The following is a 23,113-nucleotide window of genomic DNA, read 5'->3' as shown; positions in this document are numbered from 1 at the left end:
AATGAAGATATCTTTAACTCGTTTTTTTTTTTTGGGGGTGGACTTAATTGCAACAAACAAACATTATGACGCGTGCATAAAGTGTATTGTAATTGACTAAATATATAAAAACTATAATTTATTGTAAATTTCTTTTTTGTTTCGTACATGTTACACTTGTACTAGAAGTGTCAAAAGGCAGTGTTCCTTTTTGTTTCGATCGATTGAAATGTGCTTCAAGAGTTTCTTTTCTGTATCAACCAAGAAATACAAAGATGTTTGTATGTAAAATAGAGATATAGTTTATTATTTTCAAAGAAGAAAAAAAATTGAAACAACAAAGGGTGAAGGGGGGGGAAAGGGAATAAAATATATGTATATATAAATAGAATAAAAAGACAAGGTGTGTGAGTGAGTGTGTTGAATTATGTACAGCTATAATAAATAATATATAAAAAAAAAGTTTGTGTGTGCTTATTATATGCCAGTCTTAACAAGCTCACTTAAAAAAAGAAAGGACTTAAGAAAAGTAAAAGTCATTAGGGTGACTTGTTTGGCGTTGATGAGAGAATGCATATGTAACTAATAATAGAAAAAAAAATCGAGATTAGATAAATAGATACTATATAAAGTAAACTTACAGTCAGCAGTTGGTTCAGAGGCCAAGTTGTAAGGCGCAAAGAGCATAGAGTGCATCATATTTTGAGCTTGAATAGATTGATGTTGATAAAGATCAACAGAAGAGTTGGGTGTCATGAAGATCAAGTCATTATTATTGGCTGGAGTAGTAGAACTAGTGGTATATGGTGATGTTGAGATATTGAAATAGGTAGATGAGGTATTATCAGCTGTAGAAGTAATGGGGTATGCATTCATTGGGCGGAAATGATCATCAACAGGTGACCAGGGGGATTCTATTAATGGAGCGACCATGGAAGCGCTGGTTGCCAAGTTTTCTACTTCATTAATGGGAGAAGATTTTAGAGTGTGTAGTTGAGATTGTAACGGCTTTGTTTGCTTGACCATCTTCTTTTTCTTTTGGGGTGTGGCGATAATAACAGGAGCAGGTGATTTCTTATTGTTACTTCCTCGCATAGCTTCAGGAGTGGGAGGTGGAGACAATTGCAAGTCTGCTTCACTAGCCTTTCTTTTTAACGAAGCCTTTTCTTCTTCTTTGGCTGGTAGGGTAATGGTTTCAGATTTAGCATCTGTCTTTTCATTGTCTTGATCTAGAGAGATCTGCTTTTTCAATACAGCACTTGAAGCTTGAGCTTGCTTTCTGAGTTTTTCGTTCTCTGCGCGTAATCTTTGGATTTCAGAAGTATAATTGGATTCTCTTTTTAAACTTGAAGAAACAAATTCAAGTGATTTAGCAACAATCATTGTCTTGCTTGGTCGTCGTACACTCTGAAGTGAAGGTAGTGCATGTGCGAGTTGCTGGAATTTAATATTCAAATGTTCACGACGTTGACGTTCTAAAGCATTGTGGGCAGATCTTCTGTCATTGTGAGCAGAGACGTCACTATTTGTTTGTGAATATGATGTATTCCTGGTTTTTATCAAACTCACCTTTCATCGACTGTCAAATTAGCAGAGAGTGTCATTCCTTTTTAAAAAAAAATTAAAGTTACAATACTGTCCACAATTTTAATTTTAATTGTTATCATTTACCGAAAAATGCATTGTTTGGGTTTCGTAAAGATTGACCGTTTGTGGCGATTCTGAATTTTTCTGAAGGCATTTCGTATATTGTTTGTGTGTAAGTAATGTGCTAAGCAACAAAAAAGTAAAAAGATTTGTAAGATAAAGAAGTTGAGTGAGAAAGAGAAAAGGAAAAAATAACCTGGGGAGAAAAAAAAAAAGTGAGAATGATTTGTCTTTTATATGTTTTTTTTTGTCTTTTTCTTTTTTGGGGGAGAAAAAACGAAAGAAGAATCAGGGGGACCACGGGGAGGAGTTGGGGGGGGAGTGAATTCTATTTAGCAACCCGATTTAATAAATGGTAGTACAGTGTAAAAAACGAAACTCATTGGTGAGCATTAATGATCAGCAGAAAAATACTACATGCACTCAGAAAATAGCAGACACGAAACAGTATACTTGCTTTAACATAGTGCATTCTAGTCCGAGAAGTCCGTTTAATGTCACATTTCCATTTTGAGGCTACCTCATATATATACTTCTTTATAAACATGATTGGGCTTCTTATCATAAACGCCACAAATACTGCAACTGCTATTTTTTTTTTCAAGCCGAGATTTAATACATCATACAATTGTTAGAGAGACGACAACAAAAAAAAGCTGTCATGTATCCAATGTCATGCATTTACTTTGCATAAAAGTTATTCGCGAACCAACTATGAGAATTACGTGGATATGAAATCAACAATGAGAAAGAATAATAATAATAAAGAGGCAAGCTGACGGTTTTTTGTCAGTGCTTAGCGATCGATCTTGCGAAAAAAAGAAAGATAGAGTCTGAACATGAAAATAAAAGGAGAAGAAACAATGGATTCTTTGATATAAAGTATATGTGAATGTGTACTACCTTCAGGCAGTTATAGAAAATTTTCATCGTGAAGTATGACTCGTTTTGTGCTCTTTACCTCCTGCTCATATAGAATAAGCGTTTCTTGGTTGTAGACGATCGAATTCCTAAAGTATTAAAAAAAGAAGAGAATACATTTGTCCTTGATATGATTATTACTTTTTATTACTATTTTATTAGTGAATGTTACATCTTTATGTTAATCATGAGATACATAAAATTTAAGGAGGAGAGAAAACAGATAGACGGATAATATACTTAAAAAGCCAGAGACTCACTGAGACTGTTTCATGATAACCTGCTGTCATAAAAAAAATGTTGTTAATAGAAAACAATTTTATTATTATTATCTCCACCATCTTGTATACGATAGTTTTTTTTTTTTAAAAAAAAGATAGAATGACTTCATCATCACGCTTGCTGAAATTCAATTTCTTTATGCAAGAAGTCATCAACTCAAGAAAAAAAATAGACGGCGATGCAATTCAATATAAATAATTTACTTTATACAATAACAATAATTGCCATAATTCGGTTTTAAGCCTCTTTTGTTCTTCACCTATTCACCCCCCAAAAAAAGTTTTATGTTGTTTATTTGATGACAGATTTAAAGGTTACACTTTGCGGAACCCATGCATCAGGATGAGGGTTATACAATTAGAATAGATGTTTCTATAATTATTAAACATGTTGATCTTGAAGGTGATTTTTTTTTTTCAAAAGAAAGAAGAAATAAAGCAACCTAAAAAAAACAAAGAAGTGCATGAAATAAAATGGCGCAAAAAATAAAAAAGAAAGATCTGGGTTTGATAGAAAGAACCCTTTTCCCCTTTTTTTTTGTAAAAGAATAGCTTTTTATTTTTATTTTTTGTTATATCAACACTGAATTACACAAAAAAGCCCTTTTTGGTTAAAAAATCGAGTGCGCGGACGCAAAGCATCATTAAGTCCTTAACTTTCTTCTTCTGGCGGAAAGCTACCAAATCCAAGGTTTATTCCAACCATTTCTCGTTCCCAAAATTGCAACATATATTGATCCACATGTCCTACGTCTAATTGCATGTCATCTTCTTCTTGTTCGTCCATGTCCTCTTCGTCCGCGCTCTCGTCATCATTCGTCTTTTGTACACTTTGTTCTCTTGATGGCTGAACAATTTGCTCTTCTGATGGCTGAATACTTTGTTCTCTTGATGGTTGAGCATTAGAGGAAGAAGGTGACATGGGTCGAGAAGAGACTTCACTTGGTTGCTGAGTTTGTTCGTCAAATTCATTTTCATCCATATCCATTTCATTCCGAGCAACAATCGCAGCAGCAGCATCATTTTCATCTTCTGCTTGTAAAAGTGCTTGCTCATAATCTATTGACTTTTGCGATTGCTGATGATTTGCCCCAACCACTTCGGGGAGGTCTTTCCACCACTCATTCTTATTAAAGTAATCATCTGTAAAATCACCTTCCTGAATAATAACATTATCGAGCATTCTAAAAAGGTATTAGAGTATGCTTTAAGTACAAGTTGAATTACCTCTTTTGGTTTGCCTTCTTGAAAATGTTTTCTTCAATTGTAAATTCAGTAACAAATCGGTAAATATGCACGTCTCTGGTTTGGCCGATTCGATGTGCTCTGTCTTGACACTGCTTGTCCTATTTTTATAAAGTTAAGTCGCCTTTCTATTAAAGTATTGCATGCATTTTACCATAGACGGGTTCCAATCAGAATCATAAAAAATGACTGTATCTGCACCTGTTAAATTAATACCGAGACCACCACTTCGAGTAGAGAGAATAAAGCACAAGATACGCCTGTCGTTGTTGAAATGCTCAGTCAGGACTTGACGCTGCTCCACTTTAGTAGCACCGTCTAATCTTAAGTAGCGGTGACCATGCATGTTTAGAAAAATCTCTAGGACATCCAAGACGCGCGTCATCTGTGTAAAGATCAATGCACGGTGACCTCCTGCAGCCAAGTCTCTCAGCAGTTTATCAAGCTTTTGAAGCTTACCGCAATCGTATTGGAGCAGTCGCTTATCAGGAAATGCAATAGAGAGTCTAGATTCTATCGTGTGGAAAATATCATTCTCAACACTATGCGCCTCCCGCAGTTTTTTTGGTATAGGCAATTTGGTTGCTGGAACAACTGCTTTGGGCGTCACAAACCCAAACTCTTCTATCACATCTCGGTGTTGTTGAATTCGATCCTTATACGGTTGCACAGCATGACACACAGAATCGCAATAGTCAAAGTATCGACGGGGATGGTGTGAGAATGCATAAGTGGGTGAAATCATTTGAAGAAGGCTTGCATCGTACAGTGGCCGACGTGCACATCTAAAATGATTAATGTAATTGATTCTTTCCCACCTGCTTATCGTATGTTTGATTTTTTCTGCTTCTCGATATTTGGCGTATTTCTTTAGGTCATAGTAGTTTTTGAGTGAATTGACACTGCGGGATTCAGAGGTAGCAATGCGTTTTTGATACGCTGCTATTGTCTTGAAGATCTCTTTTGAGGCTTCCAATCGCATGACTTCTTGTGCTACTGTTTGACTCATGATAGCATTGTTTTGGGTATCTGTCAAGATCAAATTCAGAAAACCAAGATTGACTTTTGTATCATCTCTACTGGCAAATCGCTTTCGAATGAATGACTCGAGCAATTGTCCAACAAACTGCACACTGTCGTCCATGGCAAAACTTGTCAGAATAGGTCGCTCTTCAAACAAATCTGGATGGTTGCAGACTTTTCGTAATTGCATTAAACAGTTGATGATACTCAAAAAGTTGCCACTAGCCAATGTCTCCTTTGTCTTGCCTCGACTCATAAAGTCATCGTATAAGAAGCGCTGACGTTTAGATAATCGACAATATACTATATGTTCATGCTTTTCGGGCATTTGTTTTTCTACATCCAATTTAAGTCGACGTAGTAAATAAGGGCGTAATACTGTATGTAATTTTTGAATCGCAGCTTTTGATTCTTCATCTACACCATATTCTTGATGGTTTTCAATCATTCGATCTACAGGATGCGAAAACCATTCTTGAAACTCCTTTAGGTTAGCAAACCCGATAGGCATATCCTGAGAAACGCCATTTGGCATCAAAAAATAAAGCAAAGACCATAGTTCCATTAGATTGTTCTGCAGGGGCGTACCAGTCAACAGCAATCTGCGTTTCGAATTAAAGTTCAAAAGAACTTGCCAGCGTTGAGATCTAAAATTCTTGATATGGTGTGCCTCATCTAAAATCAAATAATGCCATGCTTTTCTTCTGAACACATTCTGGTCTTGTAAGACAAGCTGGTAAGAAGTGATACAGACATGAAACGCATTATCTTTGGACCAACCAGAACGCTTTTCTTTGCGCTCTTTGGGAGATCCATAATACGCCATAATTTTGAAACCAGGCAGCCATTTCTTGAATTCCATTTCCCAATTCAAGATAACACTGGTAGGTACCACAATCAGGTGTGGACCCCAGACCTTTTTTTCGCAAGCAAGGTAAGCTAATAAAGAGATTGTTTGAATGGTCTTTCCAAGACCCATTTCGTCGGCCAAGATTCCGTTAAGTCCGTTGTTATACAGACTGGCTAGCCAATCCAGACCAACATGTTGGTATTCACGTAATGTTCCACGCAAAAGATGAGGGATAGGCGTACTGACTTTGGTAGTAGCAAGGGTATTACCTGTGGGCTGAATTTCCTTTTTTTCTGTCTCTTGGGGCAATGTTTGTTCTTCTAATTGGTAATTATACTTTTGTAGTAATTCTTCAACACTCAGTTCTGCTTCGTCATTTAAAGCATCTAGTTCTTCATCGTCGTCTTCACTTTGGCCATCTTCTTCTATAGGTACATCTTGCTCTTCATCTGTCATGTCGTATTCTTCATTCTCATTCTCATTGTGATATTTATCCATCAATTCCTCTATTGACAAGTCTTGCTCTCTTTCTAATGCACTTGATTCATCATCTCTGCTAGCACTGCTTTCTTGAATGATATGTTCTTTTTCGTTCGCCTCTGATTCTGGTTGATACTGACGCAGTTCTTCTTTTCGAACACCTAGCATTTGTTCAGAATGCTCTAAAATCAGTTCCAAATGACGTCGTCCTTCTCTAGCTTGTTGTTCCTTGAGAATTTCTTTGTGTCGTGCCTCACATACACGCTCGACTACTTTCCATTTTTTTTTAATTTGCTGCGATGTCCACTTGGCCAAGCGAATCAATCGCTTTGTTTCCTCTCGTTCAATACGTTCATCATGTGTTCTAATCTGATCCCAATATCTTTCGACTGCTTTAGCGCATCTACGAGCTGCATTACGTCTGTATTTTGCACTTGTATGAAAGTTTTTGGCTGTCATGGTTATATCCGTCAATAAGTGGTCATGCACAACAGTATGTTTCTGAGGTGGATGAAAGGGACGGCGATGAGCAATCTGTTGTAATTCCGTAGAGAATCCTCCTCGTCGTTCTAAATCGTAAAGACGTTGACGAATCTTTCGTTCCTTTTCAATATAAGCTTCGCGCGCTTCTGGTGTATTGTCTTCCATGCCTTCGTCAGCTGCATAAAACGAATTTAAATATTCCTCTAGTGTAGCAAATTGACGATTGATACGACGTAAACCTGTGCCTGTATGGATGGTATTGACATAGTCATTTTCCTGTTTATTGGATATATGTGCTGATTCATAAATAGCACTCTGTAACAAATCAATGAGAGAAGGATCTTGAATAGTAGACGTGAAAGATTCATTTTGTCTTAATCTCTCCCACATGTCATATTCGTCCATATACTACAAGAAAGATCAGCCTTGTTATTTCATGCTATGGCTTGTTATTTTTTTTTCTTTACCTTATTGTAGCGCACATCGTTAATGAAAGCATTGGGATTGTATTCAAGTATGTTTTGGAATAATTCAAGGTGGTATAGTTCTTTCACAGAGGCATTATGATGTTGTTGAATGATCTCCATTTGCTTTAGTCTTTTACTGATCTCATCGTTTCGAGATGTATCTTGCTCAGAGATAGGTGTTAGCAATAGCTTTTCTCTTGCATTTTGTATGATAGGCATAGTTTGTTTCTTGATCACCATAGTCGTCGGTCTAGGTGGAGGAGGTGGTAGTGGTGGTGGGGAAAAAGACTGTTTGACTTTTCTTGAAGCTGCAGTTGTTGTCCTTGCTCTTTTGGAAACTACTTTTGTTTTCGATGTTAGTTTGAGTGTTCTCTTGGGTGCTCCCTTAGGTATTGCTTTGATTGTTGGTTTGGACGTTGGTTTAGGAGGTGGTGTAGGTGTGGTTCTTTTTCGTTTAAGCGTTTGTGGTAAGGACGACACAGGCTCAAACGTCTGAGGTCTCTTTCGATTCCTTCTGCCACCCTCAATAATATTACGTCGACTCAGGTCGCCATCTGTGTCAAAAAGAGAAGTAGCTGTTTTATTCTTGAGCTTTTCTTCTATTTGCTTTGCTCGTTTGGTGAGTCGTGGTTGTTTAGACGAAACTTCGCTACTGCTGCTTTTTGACGCGTTGTCTTTTTGTAAAAAGGAGTTAGTTTTCATATAAGATAGCAAGGTCTACTTGTTACCAGTATCTGTCATAAGAGAAAACGAAAGAAAAGGGTTTTTGTGAAAAAAAAAATCAAGGTGTTACTTTCTTTTCGAGATTAAAACTACGGTTTTTTATCTCATTTCATTCTGTTGAGACGCGTTAAAATATGCAAATCAACAGCGCGTTTTAGGCAGGATATTATCACACAATTTTTTAGTAGAAAAAAAAAGAGAGCTAAAAGTACGATTGTTTAGCTTGGGAGCTGAGGAAGACTATCTCTGGTCCGAGAATATATACAGCAATTAAAGAACCTATAGACTCAAAAAGAGAATACCAAATGACTGTTGACATTATGTTGGATTTGCATAAAAATCAAGTCCAAAGAAAAACAATACATTTCATGAAAATGAGACAAATAAACTTCTTAAATCCAAAAAAGCTTGAACACAGCAGGCTCTCTTGCCAAGGGCAAATATAATGTCCGCCTGTGATTCAAGTCAAACAAACGCTAGTTTGGATTAGAAGTCAAGCATTATGGCTGTGCCTTGAATAAATACTTATTTATTAAAAAAAACATAAAAGTTCATATAGTGAAGAGAGAATGAACAAAAAACAGATTAAATATCAGAAGTGAAATCGACTTCAAAGTTTGCAAAATCAAACCAATCTGGTTGTTGCTGAATGGGTGAGAAGGGCACTTCGTCTATATTGGAAGGTGTATCATCAGATGAGAACAAGAGAGAAGGCACATCTTCAGGCTGGCACCAATCGAATTCATGTACATTCCATTCTTGATCTTCAAAGATGCTAGAAGGTGGCAGTGATAATGATTGGAATTCTTCTTCTTGATCTTGAATTTCAAGTTGAGGTTCATCAAATAAACTCATGAAATTCAAATGGTTTCTATTCATTCTTTCTTGTTCTTGTTGAGCATCTTTTTCTTGAACTTGTTTGAGAGATTCTAAAAGGTTCTTTCCCCTTTCTTTGGCTGAATACAGTGCAGATAATGAGATCATATCTTCGTCTTCCACTAGAAGCTCGTCTTCACTGTCGTTGACTGGCTCTGTTTCATCGGTGCTACATCGTGGGCAGCAATAACAATCTTCTTTTGTGACACGATCGCCAGCACATTTTACATGAAGCCAGGTATGGCATTGAGTGCATTCAATCATATTCCCATCGCCTTCAGAACCACAGACGCATTGAACAGTAACAGACAGACTGTGTCTCTTTTTGTGATGGGGACATATGTTTGTATGATGCGTCCATTTAGCACGAGTCTTGTACACTGTATGGCATGGAGTACATTCAAACAAGCGCCGTTTTTTCTTTTTTTCAGTCTCTTTATGAAGATGGGATTTCGTACGTTTTTTGAGGTTGGGTAGAGGAGGTTTTGTGGGAGATGCATGGGGGATGCAAGTGGTTGGTGTGGATCAATTCGACGGCTAAGTAATTTGAGTTCTTCACAGGACATGATAGTACTTGACTGTTGAATAGCACCAATGGTCTTTCCTCCCATGGTAGGTCGCTTGGTTGTAGGCTCTGCTTTTGCATTGAATGTGTAAGGAATGACTTGAATGGGCCTTGTATTACTAGTTGAAAGGGGTAATGTATCATAAGAAACAAAGACATGATTGTTTTCTTTAGATGGTTCTCTAACAGATTGAATGCATTTTAGCTGTTTATAAGAGTGCCTTTTTTCTAGCTTATTGTCTATAGGAGAGAACACCCTATACCAAACGAGATTAGCAAGCTCAACTCAACTAGTTTGACAGTGTTACTTTTGTGCTTGAGAAGAAGAAGTCAAGCGAGAGAGTTTATGAGACGCTTTGACCTTCATATACTTTTTATTGTATAAAAGAAGAAAAAGAAACAAAAAAAAATGAAAGGATAAAAATAAATTGCCACTAAAAAAGGATCACAGTCGATGGTGTAATTCAGGGCTTTTCTAGTAAACATAGGCGTTGTATAAGCATGGGATTGCTGTCATTTAAAACGAGAGCATTTGATTAAAAAGGAACAAAGCAATAAGGAAGTTTACAATTGTTTTCAAATCCTGTTTAAACATCATTGGAAAAAGTCTAAATCGAGTATATCAAATTAAGAGAACTTGACACAAGCCAAAAAAGATTTCTTATGTCTGACTGGGTCTGAAGTCAAGTTGCACACTGAGCTCAATGCATTGTTATTTATCTGACGATAACGAAGATGCTTTTTTTATACTGTCATTGTCAAAAAAGTTTTACATCAAATAACTTGTTATTTCTCATTAAATAAAAAGCAAATTGCGTCCAATTGAGATCAAATATAGCCTTTGCAAAGTGTATTCTGTTGGTATTAGGTTTAGAAGCTGCTGTCAAAATAAACAAAGACTAAAATTGCTGTTTTTTTTATTATTATCATTGTTTTTTCAATACAAAGAAAAATTGGAACCGACTTGGCGATGTTCATAAAGGATAAAAAAGAAAGGAAGCTGTAGTGAGTAGTAAGAGTAAAAGTACTTGTTTTCTTTTTTCTAGTTGTAGTTATTATTTGTACCACAAATAAACGTCTTTTCATACTGTAGATCAAACTCAACAAATTATTTCAGCAAATGGTTATGCTGCTTTTAAACAACTTGCATGGTTAAAAAATAAAAAGAAAACAATATGGTTTCGAGCTAAATACCATTGGTTTAATAGTGACATTGTATTATTGTATAATTTTGTACAAAAGAAAAAAGAAAGCATAAGAGTCATAATCATCATAAGCCTAGAAAATATAAAACATATCTGTATTATATACGATGCCATCACCACGAACGAATAAGATTGGAATCTTGTGTTGTTGTGTTTCATGATTCAATATTGATGTCGAACTATCCATCATTTCTTGCACATTAGGGACCACACAGCTTATCACATCTCTTGATTTATAATCAGTACGTGAAGACTTGATATCACCAAACCAGACAGCAATATCTCTTGTAAAGTTCTCACCGTTTAAATGAAGCATTTGTTGTTGCTTATTATGAACCAGGTTAGAATGACTTGTGGTAAGCGTAGGGAAAGGTGTGATGGGATTAGGATTGGTTACATTTTCAGAGAAAGGTGAATTCAAATCCATGATGGCAGGAGGTGCCCAAAACTTATAACTTGCACAGTCAGTACCAACAATAGTCCAAACAGACGCATCAGACACATCTTCTGTCCAGCAGGCACCATTATTTAATTGATGTTGATAGTATCCATGGTCAGAACCAATACTACTGCGGCGATCAGAGGATACGCTGCTACGACGGCCAGCGCCATTGTGTTCTTGTTTCTGAAGTAGATTATCATTCAATGAGTTCACTCGACGACGATTGCTGGTATTTTTAAGCATGGATGACATAAGTGGCTTGCCTGTCACATCACAAGAAACACGACGTTTACGAGTCATTTTACCACCGCCAGCATTACTTGTATTATGTGAAAGAGACATAAGATCATAATTTTCAAAACCACTGATAGGATCTGTATTTGACCAAGAAGGAGCAGACAAAAGCGAAGATTCAATGGGTTGTTGAACAGGACGTGATAGCACAAAGGCACGTTCCGTAGTTGTCTTATGCATACCGACCACATTATCCAGACAGGCCAAATAAGTCACGGCTTGGTGGGTTTGAGGTAATTGCCATTCTTGCATCATATGAGATGGTTGTTGGTGATAGTTTAACTTGTTGTTGTGTGCAATGGAAGGATCTTGTACGATCTGGAAAGCCACTTTATGAAGTTGGGAAACAGGATCACCTAAGGCTTCATCGCCACATTCGCCACCAGTAGGACCCGAGAGATCTTCGACACGGTTACCGCCCATAATCATACTACCCTTGTCTACTTTACGAATCACCATCACTGGACTTACGAGGCCCGTATTGACACATTGAAGTACAATGGCTTGATTGTAATGAAGTGCAATAGGTGCTTGACCTGTGGCTGTCTGGAGTGCAATAGCAGGAGGAGCAGGGAAATGTGGATTGTCAGGATGATGAAATAATGGTTGAGGCTGGCTATCAGGTGAGCGTGTTGTATCCACAATCCAGATAACAAAAGGATCCCAAGAGCCTGTTCTGGCTACAAAGCAAGTGCCTCCAGCATTGTCACCGGCAGAGACACCCAAGTATTTGGTTGACACTGTTTGTGATCGAATACGATTAAACAAAGAAATCGTCGTACCATGATGAATACAGACTAACAGAATTGGTTACACACAAAGATGTATCAAAATACAAACTTACGCTCCATATTCTTCACACTTTGACGCTTCTTTGATGGTTTACTGATGACCTTAATGCCTTTTGAAGCAAATGTACCTAATTGGACACTGTTTCCTAAACTCACTTTGACCAATACTTCAACACGCTTTCGTTTTTCGTCAGCATCATTGATATGTAAATGTTTAGATACACAATATCCCGTCACGCCTGCTGCGACTGTATCACCCACGAATGGAACATTGTGGTTCTCGTTATTTTGCCATTCAATCATACCGTTTTGACTGGTCTTTTCACCTGAGATATGTACTACCACATTAGGAGACAATGGTTTTGCAGAAGAAGGAGAGTTTGTATGCCAAGAAGCACCTGAAAATATAGTAGAAGGTGGTGGACACAAGAATCTAGACAAAATTTATCAATTAACCAATACTATTGTGTTTTTTTTTACCTTTTTTCAGTGCCATAACTTTTTTGTGCTACCCTGCTTGTTAAGATCAAGATTCTTCTTTCGTCTTCAAAAGAAGTCAGGTATTTCTGGATCAAGGGTTTCATAATAGAAGCATTATTGGTCCCTTGAAGCATACGAGTGGAGATTGAGTTGTTTACATGACTACGCATTGCGTCCATATCTTCATCTTCTTCTTCAGGAATAGAGGGGTGTTGATAGAAACCCATGGTAGAAGGTGGAGAGGGTGTAGACATATGTAAAGAAGACTGCGAAGGTGAGTTGTTGGAAGAAACAGAAGAAGCAGACGATTTGCGTTTGATAAAGGATGGTTGTGCTTGTTGGTGATGATTTAAAGGCCAGTAATTTGTTAAATTGACATCATCACCTGAGCTGATAATAGAAGGCGTGATAGTAGAAGTAGAAGGTGTAGTGGAAGTGGGTGATTGATTTATCATAAACTCATGGAGGATATTTTCAGAAAAGGGATGTTGTTGAGGTTGTTGAGGAGAATGATTTTGATGATCGAATAGCATGCCGTCTTCTTGTTTTAATGCATCCAAAAAACTAGGCGAGAAGAAAGCGGGTGTTGTAGGTGAAGCAGTAGAGAAAGAAGCACGGTGGTGCATGTCAATAGGTTGTGTTATAGTGTCCAATCTGAGAGAAAGAGCGCGGCGATGAGGAATCACATCCACATTGTTTTGGGTAGTTGATGTTGTACCAGAACTTGAAGAAGACCAAGAAGAAGGAAGAGAAGCACCCAAAAGCTGTTCCAAATCGTATTGTTTGTGATCAAATGAATGAAAATGCATTTCGCCCACTGTAACAGAGTGTCTGCGAGACTCTGGATGTTGAAAAATAGAGTCTAAATTAAATTCATCATGCTGTTGCTGTTGCTGTTGCTGTTGCTGTTGCTGTTGCTGTTGCTGTTGCTGTTGTTGTTGTTGTTGTTGTTGTTGTTGAGAATGAGGTGAATTAGGTGAAGAATAAACAAAATCAGACCAATTATTCTTCACTTGTTCAAGGCAGTCTGGATTCTTTTTATTGTCAGTTGTCATTTCAAATAAGAAAAAAGAGAGAAAAAAAGATTAAAGAGAAAAAAAGGGGGTTCTACGAACGCCGTATTTTATTTAAAGGTCTTGTTTAACCCCACAATTAGAATTTTTAGAAAACCAATAAAATGCATTTCTTTCTATTATCTGAAACACTCTGGCACCACTCGAGTTGAACAACCAAGCTTTTACTGGGCTTGAATAAAGTATTCTCCGCGCATACAGCCACATGATTGTCCTCCCTCTCTTTTCCTTTATTTTTGGTTTTCTATTTCTTTTGTCATATAGGCATATTGAACTATAGACTGCTCTATACTACGCGAGACTATGGTTGGATAAAAAAATGCTTATTAAGGAAAAGAGAAAAACTAGAAAGAAAATAAAAACTTGTCCAATTAGTCAATTGGTCTAAAAATATGAAAACAAACCAGTTAGAGCTGTAACCGTAAAAGGAAAACTAGAAGTGGGATGGCATGCACATCTTTTTTTTTTGCATGAAAAAGATCTGAGCATCGATGACGACAATGGGGTGTATAAAGTGATTATGTAACGAAACTCAGTTTTGTTACTTCGTTTTTATTTTTTTTTCACTTTTTACTCTATGGAAGACGAACAGTGTCAAGCTATTCTGAGAGCACTTGGTGCTTTTGATTATGCAGCTGCTAACAAACTTATTGTCAGATTAGCCAAGGTAATTTTTTTCTGAGGGGAGGTTTATACCAGTCAATATAATAAACATAAAAAAAAGGTATACCAACCTATAGGCAATATATTGACACGTCTTTGTACCTGTGAAAACTCGTTTACACAACTACAGTTTCTTCGTTCAAGATGGTTTGTTATGAGAAAAGATACAGTAAAGTATATGACATTTGGCGCGCTCTTTTCTCTAAAGACTATTTAGTAGTCTGTTGAAGTGGTCTATACAAACCTTGCAAGTGAGCTGCCAAAAGAAATCCTAAATCTTCATTCAGTTAGCTGGCTATCAGTCAAAGACAGAGAAGGTTTGATAGTTGTGATGGATGCATTAAGAAAATTTTGTTTGGTACGACGTGAAATGATAAGTTCCTATCAATCTATTCTGGCTCAGTCCAGTAAAGGGGAATTCGATGAAGTCTTGAAAGAGATTGAAGCAATTCAGGAAAGAGCATTTGAAATGAATTTATCATCCTCTTTATCATTATTGGGATTAGGCGTAGAGAAAGAAATCAATATATTAACATGTTTGCTAAGAGCAAGAACATCTATCACAAACTACGCATTTCAAGATGCATGTATTGGATTATATCAGGCTAAACAAGACTTGTCTGAATGGAAAAGACTTTGCCAGGAACAAAGCTACCCAGAGGTGACTAGTAGGATTTTATTGCGTATGCTTATACATTGTCTAGAAGTCTTCAAGGCATGAAGATACCAGAGAAACATCTACTTGGCGATTTACTTTGTTTGGCCAATTGGAATCCAAAATAAACAATCACAAACAAGGCGATATTTGGCCTAATACAATACGATGGCATACGCGTGTCTTGGCCAATTTGACAGCCAAGATGACGTTGTACTTTAATCGAATCTTATTGGAAAAAGAAAGCATTGTCACTGAAGAAGATCCAGAGAAATCATTATGGAAAGGACAACGGATTGACTATTTTGACCAGTAGAGTATTGAAGAGATATATGTACATGCTCATATTATGATCAGGATATGCACATTTAGAAAGAGACATGGTGCAGATAGTATAAGCCTGATTTATCAAGTGACAAATAACGCGCCTTTTTATCCGCAAGGTTATATTTGTCCAGATACTCCTTATGAACCACCGCAAGGTGTTCATTCATTTCCTTTTATTTTCAGTCATCCCAAGGTAAAGTAGTTGCATTATACAATTTGTTTTGATGATAGTCCTAGGAACCACCCACAAAGCATTTGCCCAGCATCATCTCTATTATTCAAGGCAGCAAATATAAACTCGATGATCCTAAAGCGGGCCCTGTTCATTTTGTAGATTCTGTGATTAACAGCACATATTATTTAATGCGAATTGATCAGCATGTTGTCTTTGTCATCATTTATTTAGAAAAGACCCACTCGGAACCTGCTACAGCTGAATTTATGAATAATATTGTAACCTCATTGAGAGGTACTGCGGTGATTGAAGAGCTGATTCGTGTGGATTAGGATTTCGTCGATCGTTACGTAAGGGGGTTTCAGATAATTTTATGCAACTTGCCAATTTCATATAGATGATGAAATTAAAAAGTGTAAAGCTACTGATGAATAAATATAAAACAAAGTAATGTCTACTTACTATTGAACAAATGGTATCCATAGAATGAACAAGTCGGCTGTCTTCTAATACAAACGAGAACCGAACTTGTCTTTTGCTGTCTATCACAAAGGCTGCTCTTTGCGCTAGTCCAGTCTCGGGACTTATCACATTAAAATGGCGTGATACGGAGCGTGTAGTGTCGGATACTTAAAAAAAAAGAAAAAAAAGATTAAACCTGTGTCAAAATTGTGTTGAGCTTACCAAGAGGAAAACTAGGCACAAAGCCTAACGATTGATGTATAAATGCTTTGTGCACCATTTCTGTATCTGTTGACAAAGCAATTGGAAATGCATTTAATGACTTGAATCGCTCAGTATGTTGACTATAATCACTGAGTATATATTCAATACACATATCATATTTACTTTATCAGTGCTAAATCTTTACAAGAAATAGGAGTGCTATAAAATATTAGCACAGAATTCACTGAGATTGAACTTACAAATCACATTCATAGAAGAATAAAATGGCAGCTTTATGAGTTGAAAATAAATCGGACAGTTGTAGTCGACTGATTTCATGCTGAAATACAGCTGCACAATTAAAATCTGGTGCAACCATGATGTGTGGACGTAGTTGAGTAGCTGGATTGATCATAATAGACGCTGTTGAATCATTGCGATCCATTGTTTTTCGAGTGTTTTCTTGTTCGTCACCCATTCGACGTCTCTTTCTTGTTGCAGTATCATTTAGTTTCGTTTCTGTTAATAACATGGTCATAATAAGTTCTAGTTTGTCTATACAATAATAATAAGAGAAAAAAAAAAGAAAAAGAAAAAGAAAAAAAGAGGTGGCGCTTCAAGATGTAGTCACACCAAAATGCTTATTTCTCCCTAATTTTTTCGCCGGACTACCCTGAAGGGACAGAATCAATAATTGACAGGTAGCGGCATGAATAACTTTATTGTTTGTCTGAAGGAATGATGTTGAATACAGCATACAACACCAATCAACATGTATACGAAATTTGATGGATAAAAAAGTCAAAGTAGAGATACCTGCCAAAGAAATCATCCAAAAGACATGCAGCAAATTAAAAATGCTCTAATTAGGCGTATAAATGCAAATTGATGATTGGAGGATTTCATCAAGACAATACGTTACTGGCATCATTAGATTATGTAAATGAAATTACGCCTTTTAAGCTTAATATATCTTAGTTGTGTGAAAGGTTTGTAATTAAATTGAATCCGCGAATATATGGCTGCTTGTACTATATTTAATACATGTGCTAAAGACCAGGTTTCATGCATCATAGAATTGAAATAAATTTCCATTATTTTAACATTTTTTCACAAGTAAACATCCTTTTCTTTGATTTGGGAGAATCAAATGTCTTTTAAATATGGTGTTCTATCTGGATAAACCGCACTTTTGCTGGCTGCACCTTTTGCTGGCTCATGATCAAGATATTATTAACTGCCATCCTGTCTCGCATCTACTTGACTTCCATTTCCATAATGTCAATAGCTGCAAATATCATCAGATTTCATTGTTATTTCCTTCTTCTCGTTCACAAGGGTCGAAAAAACAAAGAACTGGCACAATTGATATGCTATATCGTGCCGTTGATTGTCTTCCTCGATAGTTTACTAATGCTCGTCTTAATACTGCTACCGCTATGGTACTACCATTGCAAGCTGTGCTTTACATTTCTTCTTCTTCTTCTTCAAGCTTCGTTGTTCTCCTTCATGTCAAAAAAATGTTGGTGGGAGATATCTTTCAATATGATGCTCGACTCAATTTTGTTTACTGGAAAGATACTCATGATCCTGCGTTAATTAACTGGAAGTGTACTCCTTCTCAGTGTTCAGAGGTCTTGCATCAGGGAATTTGAAGCTTCAACCGTTTTTTAGTTCTGTCTGTAAACCTGCCCCACTTGAGGACTCGGTGGTTTCGTTTGTGCCCTTGGTCAACCAATTTTGATTTCAAGATGATCAGTCGCTTGGCAATATTGAGGTTTTGGCTAAGACATTTCGGCTATCAGTTCTCTTGTCTGTGATTCCTCCGTTGGCCTTGCAAAACATTGCAGATGTGCGATGGAAGTTTTTTATATCCTTGTCACTTACCTCTATTCAACGCAATGTTTCTTAGTATCTCTTTTTTTTTATGTTGTTCTACAATGCTTTTTTGTTAAACACAAACAAATCATTTATCTTTAGATTTACTTGATAAGTTACTGGCTTCTTTATGTGATAAGCAATAAAAATCTATCTAATGTTTGAAACGTGGCCGACTGGTAGAATATCTTTTATAAATATGCAATTTTCTCTTTTTCTTTTTTCTCTCTTCTTTTGCATAAAATGACTATAATTACTTCCTCTTCTTTAAGAAATTGCATACTTATACAAAAGTAGCTGTTTTTTGGAGTGGATGGAGTGTTCTCTAACCACTTCCTCTCTAATCGGTACTCTGCGAATTTCGGTTTAAACATGTTCGATAGGGAATAATCCCTAAGAAAAATGTTTTCTTTTTCAATCAAAAATGAAAATCATGAGCTAAAAGCTGTCTGTGTCGAAGATGCATTTGAAATTTTGTTTTTTGCCACAAACCCTTTGCTGCTAATGACAAACTCTGACACAAGCAAATTTCTACAAACATATTGTGATTTATTGCCTAACAAACAGCACTTTTTGTCTATTTTACTTGTTCTCTTATACAACATCTGAAAAAAGCGCTTTGGAGATAGAAAGTCACTAGAATTATACACAATACACCGCTAAATTGTCACCAAGTTGTTAGCCTAATTCAAGCAAACAGCTAGTATTTTTAATAACAAGGCATCGTGATGGTTCGATAGCCTCTTTTTTTTTTTATTTCAACAAGTCATCAGCATACCATATATCTTGAGGACGTTTACGTTCAACACCAGGCACACGCTCGCAAGCTTTAGCAATTCTACACAACAAAGCTTCATGATACCAACTGGCCATAAATTGTAAGCCAACAGGCATATTTTGATGGAATCCAGCAGGTACAGAAACAGCAGGAATACCAGTCAAATTGCCTAAAGTACAAAAGATCATGCTTTGCGTTGTGAGTCTTGCATTTGACATGCCGTAGCTATGTGCTTTTTGAGGAATTTCGGGTGATACTTGAGCTGTTGATGGACAAAGGATCAAATCTACCTTTTTAAACACATTGCGTACATGATTCATCATACGTGTACGAATTTGTTGAGCACGGACATAGTCTCTTCCATCCAATGTACTTGATGTGCCTATCATGATACGTGTATGAGGCAAAAAGCGATGGTGATTGGCGTAATGTTTTGAGGCGAAATTAAACATTTCAGAACAGATCGTGACAGTATGCGCTACAACAAATTCAATAAACACGCCTATATATATATATTCTATTTACCGTGAGCAGAAAGATCCAAGTCAGGGATTTCAATCTCCACAAATTTGGCACCAAGCTTCTCCAATTGCTGTCTGAAATAATCTAATTTGTCAAGAATAGCGGGCTCAACAGCGTCTCTAGCCCAGCTAGGAAACACACCTACAGTTAAATCAGACAGGTCTTGATAACGATCATAGTCTTGAATAGAGACAGGTGGTTGAATGAGCGATGAAGGATCTTTTGGATCTGGGCCTGCTATAATAGCGTAAGTCAATGTCATATCATCTGCTGTAGCTGCAATAGGACCATAAGCGCCCAGACTTGGATCAATCAGAGCACCACCATAGCCTGAAACGCGGGCATATGTCGTCTTGAGTCCATAAAGGCCACAGAAGGAAGAGGGAATACGAATGGATCCACCACCATCTGCGCCAATACTGACAGGCACCAATCCACCTGCGACACATCCGCCAGAGCCTCCACTGGAACCTCCACATGAATGAGTGGAACCATAGGGGTTTTTGGGTATACCTGTGTTGGGATTTACAGTAAATGTGTCCCAGCCAAGCTCATTCATCACTGTGGATCCAACAATAATAGCACCCGCTTCTCTCAATTTGGTAACCAACGTAGCATCTTCTTTAGCAGGCTGACCATCATCCACAAAACATGTACCAACTTTGGTTTCTAGTCCTTGGATATCCAATTCTTCCTTGATGGCAACAAAGACACCATCCATTTGGCTTAGCGGTGCTTCTTGCTTGTATCGTTGTGATGATCTTTCTGCTTGCTCCATCAAGTCATCCACATAAAATCGAATCCAATGCATGTCTTTGCTTTGGTCAAGCTTGGATTTTAATGCCTGAGCTACTTGTGTAGGCGTCGTTTTGAATTCAGAGTAAGCAGTGTGATAATCCCAAAAGGACAGGAATGGTGACACACTTTTATGCTCTGGGTTTAATTTAGAGACAAAAGTCTATCATTCTATATGTAAGCACAATTCGAATTTTTTTCCCATTGTACTCTTACCGTATTCTCTGTATTTCCCGAGTTAACGAGATCAAGTGGGATAGACAACATGGTAGGAGGGTCTTGGATATCTGTGCGGTCTCTGTGTTTATGGAGTAGAGCATCGCTGGCTACTTTTTGTCGAACAAAAGGCAAATAATCTAACAGTTTGGCAGCCGCCAATAAAGGATATCCATAAAGCTCAGGTGCTTCAAACTGCAGAAGAATTAGTAAACGCGTCTTGTTTAAATTGTATATGTACTTCTTTGTTTTCTGTTCTCATAAAAACTTGTAGAAAAAGAAGAAAAAGAACTAAAAGGAAAAATCAGACCTGTTTTTAAGCTCATCACAATCTGTACTCCAAGTCGCTCAAGAACTAATAAGGCTCAAGTTTTGAGCAAACACTATCAAAAAAGACCAAATTCTCACGTATCCTATTCTCGTTTCCAATGTGAAGCATAGATAGCGAACTCAATTGACATATCTGACATCTTTTACCACTTTTTGTAGACATAGCAGAAAAAGTCCGCAGGCTACCAAAACCTTCGGCAAAATGAGCCTAAAACATTCATTTAAAAGTCAGGACATTGTTCCTTTTTATATGCAAAAAAAAAAATTACAGTTCAGTAACATAGTTTCCTAAAAGAAAAACAGGTCATTATTAAACCACAAAAACCGAACTCTTACCTGGAAAAACACCAACAACACCTCTCAATCTGCCCGTCCACCAATCATTTGCATCTCGCGTCTTTTCAACTACCTCAATCTTATCATCTTTTTTAAACGATAAATCACCTTCAGCTTGAGCTTCATAGTCATAGAGAGCAACAACGTAAGTCTTTGTACTTGAATTTCGAGAAGGTGGTACAGGTGGAGGTGCTCGAGGTGATACTAAACCTGCTGTTACTGAAGAAGAAGGCTGTGACGTGTAACTAGGTGGTTGGGTATCAGGATAATAGTCTTGCTGTTGATAGGATTCTTGGCGCTGTGGCTGATAATAAGATGATTGATCTTGTTCAGCATGATGGGGTTTTTGAGAACTTTCCTCGCTTCTTAATGCTGCTCTTTCTTGAATAGTCAATTTAGAATTGTTGGATGCTCCGGAAGCTAGTAAAATGTGTTATTTCATATATGAATCATAGTTCTCTTCATTACCACTAAGCCATGCTTTTCCTCCAGATCTGAGTAAATCCGTATTCTCGATCTCAGCCTGTGCATCAAAGTGTTGTTTTCTCCATTGATAACCACCTTGAATATCCATGGATTGCGTAACAAATTGTTGTTCATTAGCTGTTACGAGTTCGTAACATCGAGCATAAATCATGCCAAAAATTTTGTTCTGAAGATTGTACAAGTGCTCAAAAATGGCTTGCATCATGTGAAATTGCATCTCAAAGAAACCAGGCAACTGTTGCTTTAGCGTATTGTTCAAGTAATCATAGTCTTGAGTGGCTACGTCCAATTGACTCTGTATCTTGATAATTGACTTTTCATCGTTCAGACTGCGTTCAGTCTTGACGGTCAACTTGCTCAAGGCAACACGATGACGATCATAATCAATGAGCTTGTGGTTTCGCTTTACAATGGTTTTTTGGATCTTTTTGATAACTTCCTGTAGCTCATATGTGGGTCGAATGACGAATTGATCCACAGAGTCCTAATCAATAAACTTGAGTTATGCAATGGCAGCATAGGCTAGTTTACCAAATTGGGTAGGATTTCATCGCGACAGTAAGCCATGGCAGCTTCAGCATCGCCTACTGCTTGTAAGGCAGCAGAAGGAGTCGATTGTACTCTTTTCTGAACTTCATCTTGATCTGTTTCAACGCCAATCTGTTGACTATAAATGACAGACAAATAATTAGCCATTTCTGCTTGATGTGTCAACAGTGCTATCCAATATTATATTAGCACACTCATCAGACCATAAAAAGGCCTACCAGAAACACTATCACGAAAAGTCTGTGCTTCAATTCTTAATTGATCTGCCATTTTGGATGTTTCGTTAAATCGGGTTTCCAACTGGATAAATTCCGCGTCTTTCGTTACTGGTCCTTTGGTTTTAGTATATATGCTTTTATCCTAAATCTTACCATCGTCCTTTTTTGACATAATTTGATGAGGCAAACGGCTCATTGCTTTTTGAAAACCCTACAAATAAATGCCAAGAAATATGAGTTCGAGAATTATTTATCTAAACCACAAACCTTCCAACTCATTTCTTTACGTTAGGATATAAATAAATAAGAAAAATAGATAGATAACGTTCTTTTTTTTTTTGAATATAAAGAACGGAAAGAATGGGAAAGAGAAAGAAAAGAAGAAAATAAAATAATAGATAAAAAAAGCTTGGAGTGATGATGGAAACTAAATTTCAAGAGGCGACGGGTATTTGAAGCAAACATCTTGCATATTTCTTGGACATGTATTGTACCACGCTATTATTTTCTTGAGAAAATCATACTTACATAAGCATATTGTATATAGTTCGTAAAGAGCAATACATTCTATAATCTACATGTCTTCATAGTCACTAAAAGAAAGATACATTAGATATGTAGCTTACCATTGAACCTAAATTGTAAATCCAGATTCTTACAATTTAGTCGAAAGAGCACATTCTGAAAATACCAA

The 23,113-nt window shown here is 37.0% G+C and overlaps 9 protein-coding genes across 9 annotated transcripts; 1 reads left to right on the top strand and 8 right to left on the bottom strand.

Annotated features, from left to right (window-relative positions):
• Positions 1 to 155: 155 nt before the first annotated feature.
• On the bottom strand, positions 156 to 1,824 carry B0P05DRAFT_542201 (uncharacterized protein). The gene is made up of 4 exons (XM_051578292.1): positions 1,651 to 1,824; positions 1,549 to 1,585; positions 621 to 1,501; positions 156 to 561 (listed from the first exon to the last, which is right to left on the bottom strand). The coding sequence occupies exons 1-4, from the start codon at positions 1,718 to 1,720 to the stop codon at positions 500 to 502; spliced, it is 1,050 nt and encodes a 349-aa protein (XP_051434858.1). The 5' UTR covers positions 1,721 to 1,824; the 3' UTR covers positions 156 to 499.
• A 93-nt stretch (positions 1,825 to 1,917) lies between these two features.
• On the bottom strand, positions 1,918 to 2,634 carry B0P05DRAFT_542200 (uncharacterized protein). The gene has a single exon (XM_051578291.1). The coding sequence runs from the start codon at positions 2,189 to 2,191 to the stop codon at positions 2,006 to 2,008; it is 186 nt and encodes a 61-aa protein (XP_051434857.1). The 5' UTR covers positions 2,192 to 2,634; the 3' UTR covers positions 1,918 to 2,005.
• Positions 2,635 to 3,356: 722 nt separating this feature from the next.
• On the bottom strand, positions 3,357 to 8,216 carry B0P05DRAFT_542199 (SNF2 family N-terminal domain-containing protein). Its single transcript, XM_051578290.1, has 5 exons — positions 8,105 to 8,216; positions 7,377 to 8,050; positions 4,228 to 7,317; positions 4,056 to 4,174; positions 3,357 to 4,012 (listed from the first exon to the last, which is right to left on the bottom strand). Exons 1-5 carry the CDS (start codon positions 8,115 to 8,117, stop codon positions 3,481 to 3,483), a joined length of 4,428 nt encoding a protein of 1,475 aa, XP_051434856.1. The 5' UTR covers positions 8,118 to 8,216; the 3' UTR covers positions 3,357 to 3,480.
• Positions 8,217 to 8,599: 383 nt separating this feature from the next.
• B0P05DRAFT_542197 (uncharacterized protein) lies at positions 8,600 to 9,922 on the bottom strand. The gene is made up of 3 exons (XM_051578289.1): positions 9,849 to 9,922; positions 9,511 to 9,797; positions 8,600 to 9,407 (listed from the first exon to the last, which is right to left on the bottom strand). The coding sequence occupies exons 2-3, from the start codon at positions 9,697 to 9,699 to the stop codon at positions 8,685 to 8,687; spliced, it is 912 nt and encodes a 303-aa protein (XP_051434855.1). The 5' UTR covers positions 9,700 to 9,797; positions 9,849 to 9,922; the 3' UTR covers positions 8,600 to 8,684.
• An 896-nt stretch (positions 9,923 to 10,818) lies between these two features.
• On the bottom strand, positions 10,819 to 12,856 carry B0P05DRAFT_470377 (beta-trefoil DNA-binding domain-containing protein; the record flags this gene model as incomplete). The annotated part of the gene is made up of 4 exons (XM_051574548.1): positions 10,819 to 11,450; positions 11,622 to 12,278; positions 12,326 to 12,705; positions 12,753 to 12,856. The coding sequence occupies 4 exons, from the start codon at positions 12,854 to 12,856 to the stop codon at positions 10,819 to 10,821; spliced, it is 1,773 nt and encodes a 590-aa protein (XP_051434854.1).
• Positions 12,857 to 14,402: 1,546 nt separating this feature from the next.
• On the top strand, positions 14,403 to 15,977 carry B0P05DRAFT_579394 (uncharacterized protein; the record flags this gene model as incomplete). The annotated part of the gene is made up of 6 exons (XM_051581922.1): positions 14,403 to 14,492; positions 14,550 to 14,657; positions 14,709 to 15,149; positions 15,193 to 15,455; positions 15,501 to 15,663; positions 15,708 to 15,977. The coding sequence occupies 6 exons, from the start codon at positions 14,403 to 14,405 to the stop codon at positions 15,975 to 15,977; spliced, it is 1,335 nt and encodes a 444-aa protein (XP_051434853.1).
• Positions 15,978 to 16,051: 74 nt separating this feature from the next.
• Positions 16,052 to 16,849, bottom strand: B0P05DRAFT_587281 (thioredoxin-like protein; the record flags this gene model as incomplete). Its single annotated transcript, XM_051582575.1, has 5 exons — positions 16,052 to 16,066; positions 16,108 to 16,274; positions 16,330 to 16,451; positions 16,495 to 16,530; positions 16,572 to 16,849. The coding sequence occupies 5 exons, from the start codon at positions 16,847 to 16,849 to the stop codon at positions 16,052 to 16,054; spliced, it is 618 nt and encodes a 205-aa protein (XP_051434852.1).
• Positions 16,850 to 18,942: 2,093 nt separating this feature from the next.
• Positions 18,943 to 20,762, bottom strand: B0P05DRAFT_587280 (amidase signature domain-containing protein; the record flags this gene model as incomplete). The annotated part of the gene is made up of 4 exons (XM_051582574.1): positions 18,943 to 19,445; positions 19,493 to 20,447; positions 20,501 to 20,695; positions 20,742 to 20,762. The coding sequence occupies 4 exons, from the start codon at positions 20,760 to 20,762 to the stop codon at positions 18,943 to 18,945; spliced, it is 1,674 nt and encodes a 557-aa protein (XP_051434851.1).
• A 259-nt stretch (positions 20,763 to 21,021) lies between these two features.
• B0P05DRAFT_542176 (uncharacterized protein) lies at positions 21,022 to 23,012 on the bottom strand. The gene is made up of 7 exons (XM_051578288.1): positions 22,687 to 23,012; positions 22,573 to 22,630; positions 22,420 to 22,527; positions 22,184 to 22,371; positions 21,635 to 22,136; positions 21,167 to 21,586; positions 21,022 to 21,118 (listed from the first exon to the last, which is right to left on the bottom strand). The coding sequence occupies exons 1-7, from the start codon at positions 22,696 to 22,698 to the stop codon at positions 21,096 to 21,098; spliced, it is 1,311 nt and encodes a 436-aa protein (XP_051434850.1). The 5' UTR covers positions 22,699 to 23,012; the 3' UTR covers positions 21,022 to 21,095.
• Between the last annotated feature and the right edge of the window lie 101 nt (positions 23,013 to 23,113).

The sequence above is a fragment of the Gilbertella persicaria genome (genome assembly GCF_025201335.1).
Source record: "Gilbertella persicaria strain CBS 190.32 chromosome Unknown B0P05scaffold_20, whole genome shotgun sequence".
Taxonomy (NCBI): Eukaryota; Fungi; Mucoromycota; class Mucoromycetes; order Mucorales; family Choanephoraceae; genus Gilbertella; species Gilbertella persicaria.
The sequence above is the reverse complement of the archived record's forward strand: the minus strand, read 5'-3'. Positions and strand labels throughout refer to the sequence as shown.

Excerpts from the sequence above, each read along its gene's own strand:
- B0P05DRAFT_542201 (XM_051578292.1), bottom strand. The coding sequence starts at position 1,720 with ATGCCTTCAGAAAAATTCAGAATCGCCACAAACGGTCAATCTTTACGA. Across the intron at positions 1,502-1,548 it reads AATTTGACAGTCGATGAAAG|TGACGTCTCTGCTCACAATG; the intron begins GTGAGTTTGATA and ends ACAAACAAATAG. Across the intron at positions 562-620 it reads CTCTGAACCAACTGCTGACT|TTACATATGCATTCTCTCAT; the intron begins GTAAGTTTACTT and ends TTCTATTATTAG.
- B0P05DRAFT_542200 (XM_051578291.1), bottom strand. The coding sequence starts at position 2,191 with ATGATAAGAAGCCCAATCATGTTTATAAAGAAGTATATATATGAGGTA.
- B0P05DRAFT_542199 (XM_051578290.1), bottom strand. Across the intron at positions 4,175-4,227 it reads CTGATTGGAACCCGTCTATG|GACAAGCAGTGTCAAGACAG; the intron begins GTAAAATGCATG and ends TTATAAAAATAG. Across the intron at positions 4,013-4,055 it reads AAGAAGGCAAACCAAAAGAG|AATGCTCGATAATGTTATTA; the intron begins GTAATTCAACTT and ends ATACCTTTTTAG.
- B0P05DRAFT_542197 (XM_051578289.1), bottom strand. The coding sequence starts at position 9,699 with ATGTCTTTGTTTCTTATGATACATTACCCCTTTCAACTAGTAATACAA. Across the intron at positions 9,408-9,510 it reads AGAACTCAAATTACTTAGCC|ACTGAAAAAAAGAAAAAACG; the intron begins GTCGAATTGATC and ends CTTCATAAAGAG.
- B0P05DRAFT_542176 (XM_051578288.1), bottom strand. Across the intron at positions 22,528-22,572 it reads TATGTCAAAAAAGGACGATG|TAACGAAAGACGCGGAATTT; the intron begins GTAAGATTTAGG and ends CCAAAGGACCAG. Across the intron at positions 21,119-21,166 it reads TGTTGTTGGTGTTTTTCCAG|GAAACTATGTTACTGAACTG; the intron begins GTAAGAGTTCGG and ends TTTTTCTTTTAG.